The 8041-nt window shown below is 31.4% G+C and overlaps 1 protein-coding gene and 1 long non-coding RNA gene across 3 annotated transcripts; both read right to left on the bottom strand.

The window, feature by feature from the left end:
• On the bottom strand, nt 943-4490 carry LOC104710916 (probable fatty acyl-CoA reductase 4). Of its 2 annotated transcripts, none has more exons than XM_010427570.2 (10): nt 4314-4483; nt 3758-3861; nt 3420-3625; nt 3170-3270; nt 2846-3038; nt 2601-2762; nt 2436-2517; nt 1637-1906; nt 1331-1458; nt 943-1224 (listed from the first exon to the last, which is right to left on the bottom strand). In XM_010427570.2, exons 1-10 carry the CDS (start codon nt 4387-4389, stop codon nt 1056-1058), a joined length of 1491 nt encoding a protein of 496 aa, XP_010425872.1. In that variant the 5' UTR covers nt 4390-4483; the 3' UTR covers nt 943-1055. The 2 variants fall into 2 exon arrangements, with proteins under 2 accessions (XP_010425872.1, XP_010425873.1); XM_010427571.2 differs by having other exon boundaries at nt 1190-1224; nt 1331-1403; nt 4314-4490.
• LOC104710914 lies at nt 5552-7108 on the bottom strand. Its single transcript, XR_755142.2, has 4 exons — nt 6818-7108; nt 6653-6710; nt 6174-6329; nt 5552-5793 (listed from the first exon to the last, which is right to left on the bottom strand). It is a non-coding gene; the product is annotated as an uncharacterized LOC104710914 (long non-coding RNA).

Raw genomic sequence — 8041 nt, 5'->3', positions numbered from 1 at the left:
CAGTTTGACAATTTAATCGATGTATCCCTGAAAATTAAAAGGCTGAATTCGTCTACCAAACTGCAAACTCAGCCAAATATATGACAACAAGTCAACAATTGATAAAGGCAACTAAAGACGTATAAAAGTATATATTCATACAAGGCACCATCACAGCAGTGATCGAGTCCCGCTCCCTACAAATGTAGGGATTAGGCTAATGGGTCGGCCTGTTGTGGTCCAATGGTTGAAAAAAAACATATATATATTCATAAATTTAACAAGAACTAGTAGATCAAAACTAAAAGTATATATTCATAAATTTAACAAGAACTAGTAGATCAAAAATAAAAGTATATATTCATAAATTTAGAAGAACTAGTAGATCAAAAACCATGTTTTAGAAATTGCTAGACGCTAGTCGGACGGTCGGGATGGGCCTAGTGCCTAGCGAAAAAAATTGGAGATTAAATGGGAATTAATGGGAGACTAGTTTTAGAATTGTTTTATTAAATTAATAATAAAATAAAAATATAGTACTAAATATATGTATAATTTTGTTTATGTTAAAAGAAAAAATATTAAATAAAATATAAAACTATAGTACTGTCTTTAAAATTATGGTAAACACATAAAAACGTAATTTTAAATGAAAATTTTAAGATTTTTATTAAAATTTTGTACATTAGTTATTGTAAAACATCATAAACTCTTAATTTAAATGTCTAAATAACAAAAATATATCTATTTAATTTATATTTGGCTAGAAAAATAATCAGTATACACAAAATTAAGTGGGAAGTAATCGATTAGATAGGTTATAATCAAATTAGACAGGCATAATCGGATAATCGATGCTAGGTGGAGATTAATCACTAATCTAGGCGGAGAGGATGGGTCTAGCGATTTTACGGAGCGTAATCAAGGCTAGACGAAGATTTTTAAAACATGGATCAAAAGTAGTTTAGTAATGGGAATACATACCTTGTTTTTGTTTTCAAACCCATACACAATTTTACTCAGTTCAAATAATTTATAGATAACCAAGAAATGTAAATAATAAACATTTTAATGTCTTAACGTTTTATTGTTTTGAGTACATAGGTGATGAGGCCGGGAATATGAATGGTCGTCATGTAATCTTCCCAATCAATAGTCTTTGGATCAAATTGGAACAAACCATTAATTTCTTTATTAACCTCTTTTATTTTCAACCGCAGTATCTCAGTATTCGAATCGTCAAATCTGCACACAAAAAAAGTAGCGGCAAAATAAGAAAAAATATTTGGAAGAATGAAGACTGTAATAGACATTAAAAATCAGTTAAGAAAAATTTGAAATTGATACGTACATGCCCTTAAACAAGACATAAGGTTTGTAGAGATCGACCAACCGCATCGCCAACTTAATTTTGCGGTCAATGTCTTTATATTTGTTTCCATTCCACCATGGATAAATTATATCTATCAATCGCAACATCTGATAGTAGAAGAGAATATAGTATGCGTAAAAATTTGTCAGAAATTTAAAGTCTTAAATTTCCTTTTGTTTTTAATATTTCTCTTTTGATTTACTTTTTTCTCTTTTGATTTACTTTCAGCATTCGCCATTTGGTGTTAGTATTAAAAATTAAGAAAGAAAACAAAAAGATGTGTACCTGCAAAGGTAGCTTGTAACGAAGGGTCACGTAGAAGTTGAACTGAGCCATGGTTGACAAGATAGTACCTTTGGAGACTATGATGGGTGAACCATTGAGTCCAACAAGAGGGTTTTTGGTGAAGTAACGAGCCGCGAGATCGTGAACCTGTTCGAATGTGATAGGGTTCTTACACGACGAGCCAACATGATACACAGTCTGCGAGCCTAATTTTCCCGCGTGTATTGCCGCAGCATTCACCATTGCATTTGCGACCATGTCCACAGGTACCTGTGAATGTTACTCTCAGTGCACCACAATGACTAATATAGCTTATTATAACACAGACAAAAATAGCGTGTATTCCGAAAGATAGTATTAACTGACTAATTGATATCATGTGCCATTCGAAAAGAATGTTATGGTCTATGCTAATTTATGTCTTTTACACACTCTGTGGTGCACTGAACTCTGGATCTTAGGTACATTTAGTCAACCAATGGAAACCGCTTTGAAAGTGTGGTTGGCGTGTGAAATTGCTAGAAATTTAAGTTATGGTATTCTTCTTTTTCCAAATTATACAATTGAAGAATTTTGAAGTAATTTTATTTTGTTAATTTGTAAACACAAACACTAAATTTCAATTTTGTATTTAGCGTTTAACCAGACACTCCCTAACATATCTTTTTATATTAAAATAATTGTTTTATCGTTTCAAAATGTTTAATTTATTGTAACTTTCTATATATATACGCAAACGCACAATTGACGTTTTAGGAGGACAAGTAGACAATCACAACCTAAATTAAGTTGAACTTACAAGATCAAGGACTGAGTTTGGATCTGCAAGAAAACATTTAAGCCTTCCTTTGCCATATGCTACAATCACACTATCTATGGTTCTGCACATACGACATAAGAGTATCATGAATTTTCCAATTCATGCAGTCTAAACATGATCAATCTACAAATGGTATATATTTACCTTAACCCTTCGATCCAACCAGGAAATGGTTCTGAAAAAGTGCTAGTGATCATCGTGGGACGGATGATAACGACAGGAAGATCTTCTTTATGGTAATTAAGAAGCATCTCTCCCATTGATTTGGTAAAAACATATGTGTTTGGCCATCCATGAAGCTTGGCCCTAGTAATTAAGACCAGTTCGATTCTAGATCCATGGACACTTTCAAAAATATACAAAAGCTGGTTTATGATTATTACACTGACCTTGACATTCCAAGATCTTTCATTGTTTGTGCAATTTCTTCTTCAGGACAATCTAGTTTTTGTAGTTCTTTCAGTTTTTGTTTCATTAGTTCCATTTCGGTTTCGATAACTAAATTTCCATGTCCGTTCAACGTCTCTCCCATGTGAAATGTTTTCTCTTGTAAGAGTCCAGACTTCTCTCCGCACACATACGCTACAAAAATAAAAATTTGAGGGGTCTATCACTATATCTATATGATCCGTTAAATACGGTCACTACTCAACACATAAAAAACAACATAATAATATGATTTTTATAAAAAAAAATAAGATTATCGAACTCACCCGTTGAGACATGGAGAAGCAACTGTCCTTTAACACACTTCTTGGCAAAGTTAAGGACATTGAGCGGTCCAAATGTATTGATTCTAAGACCAACATCGTATCTGTTTTTTTAAATTATAGATTTCAATCATACAAAACTATAAATACAAATCAATTTATAATTTTTTCGTAAAAACAAAAGTTAGATTTCAGTATAGTCTTTTTCAAGGATAATAATTGAATGATTTAACGAGCACAATTTGTTCTACACCTTTCATCGAAGTTCGTCGTGGCAGCGACATTGACAACGATGTCGATCTCATTCCACATACGTTTTAAGAGATCAGAGTCCTTCACTCCCAGATTATCAACCGAAATATCACCCGGAATAGGGACGACTTTATCTGATACTAAAGCTTTTAGATTTTCATCACCTAAATTGTTCCTCAACACTCTAAACAGACCTTTCTCCAAAACCTGTTGTATTATATATCATGTAATTCAGATCATATTTCCAAAAATATATTATATAGAATTTACATAAAATTAATTTGGCTGTAAAGCTTATTTAAACTTCGTTTTATATGTATGAACAATGTTTATTTTTACCTCACTGCGAAACCGTTGCATGGCCGATTCATTGTCTGCTGCTCTCAAAAGAAGGAAAAGCTTCTTCACGTTTGGTTGAATCCTCAGTATTTTCTCCACAAACACTATAATAATTATAAAATTTATTAATTAAACTTAAAACATTAATTATGATTAATTTCGGCGAAGGGAAGTGGTTCACCATCACAAGTGACATTAGTTAAAATTATAATTAGATAGATTCCAAATGAAAATAGAAAGAGCCAAAACTATACGTTTGCTGTATGGACGACAAAAAACAAAAAAAAAGATTGAACAAATGAATAATATAATATCGAAACTAAAGTTATTTAAGAAAAATATATATGTATACAACGCAAATAATATGTGAAATATTGGTTTACGTTCACTAATGAATTTTATATATTTGCCATCCATGCAAAAAAATATTCAAAGGCCGTAATGAACCAACCATAGTCAGTAAAAAAAAATTAAACACAAAAATTAGACTGAATCACAAAATCTTGGTTGTGATGCTTAACATATTATATGGTAATTAAGGGATCCAAGTCAGTACCTTTGGCGAGGAAACCAGGAACACCGGTGACGAGAATGGTCTTGTTCTGGAGAAACTGAACGCAATTGGATTCCATTGATGAAGACTCAAGACACTGATATCTATCTATTCGATTAATAAGAAAGAAAGAACAATAGATTGTTATGGACCATAAGACCTTTGGAGTTGAGGTACAAATTATTATATAGACTCGTAAATGTTGACCGGTTTTGTTGAACCCATCATATCTACTATTTGGAGACCTACCTACATTTACTTTAAAATATAATACTTAAATCACTTCTTATTTTAATTAAAATTTAGAGAAATGAAAATCAAATATATACAAATTGCGTGCCTAACTTAAATAGGAAAAAATGACTATTATTAAAAACCCCACTTAATGTGAATGTTTGGAAATTATATATGAAAGCATTTTTACAACATTGAGAAAAATAAAAGTCTGAATTTCTGTATAAGCTAATTGATATTATGATTCATCGAACTTTAGTCTATTTTCTATATCTATTTCCTTTATGATCTATATTTAATTTATTTTTAAAAGTGTTTAACACATATTCTAATGACTATTATATAGTTTTATGAAGTAGTTAAGCTTTTCTACTGTTTCTTTAATAATGATTTGAAACTGGACATGGGCCACAAGAATCCAAGAATGCATGGCAATGAAAGATAAGGTAAACGATTAAGGATACGTTAAAATAACAAAACAAGTAAAAATGGTTAGATTTTGGTACACCAAAAGAGAAGTGGACGTAAAGGATATCGATCAATTAGAATTATTAAAGAGAACTAGAAAAATCCCTGAATTGAATCGAACCTTTTTTACCGTGCACGAGAGTTAGGATCGTGTTAGTGTTTCCCACAACAAGTTTTAAGCATTTAGATTGTGGACCGTTCCAAAAAAAAATTTAGTATGCATGGTGTCTAAAATCCATGCATGTTTCTTAGTTTTTGGTTGGCTGTAATGTTTTATGTTGTAGAACTATAAAGTCTATGATTGTAGCTGTCTTGAATTGTGAGGTTGGCGTTGTTAGTATTTCAATGTATTCTAGTTCAGAGCATGACATTATATACCTAACTGTTATTCATTTTTGTGTTCGGGTCAAAAGAGATGGTTTTCATTTAAACTGAAACCGGTTCAGTAGCTGGTTCAATAAAGATAGAATTTAAAGCAGTTTTAGCAATCTCATAGATATCTTCTTATAATTAAAAGAGAAGTACAAATAGGAGAATGTCCAAAATCCCTAATCTATTTACTCAAATTGCCACTCAATTATTACAAAAGGAGACATTTAATTGAAATTCAAAAGGACAAAATTGACTAAAATAACAAAATTAATTGATTTCTTCGGTAGGGTCCGCGTCTTTTACCGAATACCCACCCGATTATTATCTCCTATCCATTGACTTTGGTATTTTAAATTGATGTTGGGCTTCACGGTTTGACAATTTTAGTAGAAGATTGGGCCTTACTGATCTGAAAAAATACAAATCATATACAAATCGAGTGATTGTTTTAATGGCTTAAGATTTAATTCATATCAATTTACGCAAATCATTGAAATTTATTCTATCTTCAATCAACTTATAATCAGGGTCTCAGTTAACTAATTTCATAATAACATTATTTCCTTATAAACGCAAATCAAGATCGAACATACCTAATTTGAATCTAAAAAATAAAAAAAAATTAAATACAAAGATTTCTTACTTACCATTCACGATTATCACAACTTCACTATAAATTGATCTATTCTATAATCATTCTAATCTCATCACATCAACCAGCATCGAAAACTCAAATACCAAACCTCAAGGTCCTTTTAGTATTGCAAAATGGACCAAGCAATTGCTTACCTCAACGACGTCAAACCCTACAAGACATCTTGGGCAGTGCAAGTCCGAGTCCTTCACTCTTGGAAAACTTACACCACCGCTTTTGGAGAGACCTTTGACATGGTCCTCGCAGATGTACATGTAAGTTAAACTGCAACACATTCCTCATCTACCTGTCTAAATTCAAATTGGAAAATGTCAACTCATAACTACACATTTTTGCAGGGAACAAAGATGCATGCTTCTGTTAAGAAGGATTTTATGAATCGTTTCGAAAAGTATATGGTGCCTGGTGAATGGAAAAATATTCAGCACTTTGGATTGGTTTATGCAGCAGGTCAATTTCGACCAACAATCCACCATTACAAAATGAATTTTCTGGCTCAGACCATTGTCACCAGGATTGATCCATTGTCTGATGACCACTACCTGTCTCTGACTACTTTCAAAGACGTCGAGACTGCTGGTCTAAATGCAAACTTAGAAGGAGAATAACTCACTATGATTGTGTAGAGATTTGTATTTTGCTCCACTTCAGATTTATTAAGGTAGTTTAACCTAACGAATAAGCAAAAATTAGCAGAGAAAATAGGCATAGTAGACATTATATTTGTTTAAAGAAGATGATATATATAGCCGGTGCCACAAATGGTTTGCTTTCTTACCATTGATTTGCTTTCAAAACACCAGTATGTTCATAGTCCTTCTTCAATCCAATTTATGCAATTGCAATGAACGCCTAATTCGAAGAGATTAAACCCTGTCAAATGAAAACGGTTAACATTAGAATTTTGAATTCAACAGAATAGATGTAAAGACAGAATTTAAAGGGGTTCTGGATACTTATCTTTTCTTTAGGCTTATTTTATTTGTTTTCCTGTTTTTAAGAACAACTCAACAAAAAAGGAAAAAAAGAAAATTCAAGCTAAATAAGTATATTAATTCGATTTAAACAACAAGAAACCAAAAATTAGAAATTGAAAAAAAGATTCAAACCTGGTAAAGAAGACCCATATTCGATCCAATACGTTTGGAATCCACACCTAATCTATGACGAAGAATAATAGAATAAGTAAATTAGGAATCCATCCTTACATAATAGACTTAGTAATTGAGGAATCTACATCGAATCTATGACGGAGAAGGAGAAAATTGAGTTAAAAGATTAATATATTACCTTACTTATTCTACGATGTCGAAATCTGAGAATTTAAAAAAGTACAGACTATCGGATAATTCCGATCAATTTTGTGTAATCGGAGTATTAGAAAAAGACAGATTTTCGGATAGATCTGCTGATGGAGCTTTTAGTGGGATTCCGAACTGAAAAGAAATTGCCTCAGAGATTATCGGATTAATCCGATCTATGATATTGATTTGATTTTTTTGGATCAAAAAAACACTCTCGGTAAATCGAATCGACTACTCTAGATTTTTTGTTCTCTTTCTCCAGATAACAAAATCAGAGGCTAAGAGTGATAATGGGCCAATTTTGGGAAAACAAATAAAACCCATCTATTCTACTGATCAACACTAATAAAATTATGGCCCATTAATTCATTGTTTATGTTTCATCTATACTAATATTACACAATACATTATCTTTATGCTCATAATAATACAAAGTAATTGAAATTTTAATTTATTTCAGATTATAGATCTAAATAAATTAAAAAGAATATAATATTATAAACAAAACGCAATCGTATTATATATAGTTACACTCATATTAAAAATATAAAACCAAAAACTTTTCTATTTGCCAGATAATTTTTTTTCAAAGAATAAAGAATATAATCATTGACAAATGGATTTCTAAGGTTCCTAAAAAAAAATACAACCAAATATATATTTCAGGGTTGTAACACCGTCTAAACCGCGTCAAAACA

The sequence above is a fragment of the Camelina sativa genome, chromosome 9 (assembly GCF_000633955.1).
Source record: "Camelina sativa cultivar DH55 chromosome 9, Cs, whole genome shotgun sequence".
NCBI classification, from domain to species: Eukaryota; Viridiplantae; Streptophyta; class Magnoliopsida; order Brassicales; family Brassicaceae; genus Camelina; species Camelina sativa.
Note: the sequence above shows the minus strand (reverse complement) of the source record. Positions and strands in the feature narration are given on the sequence as shown.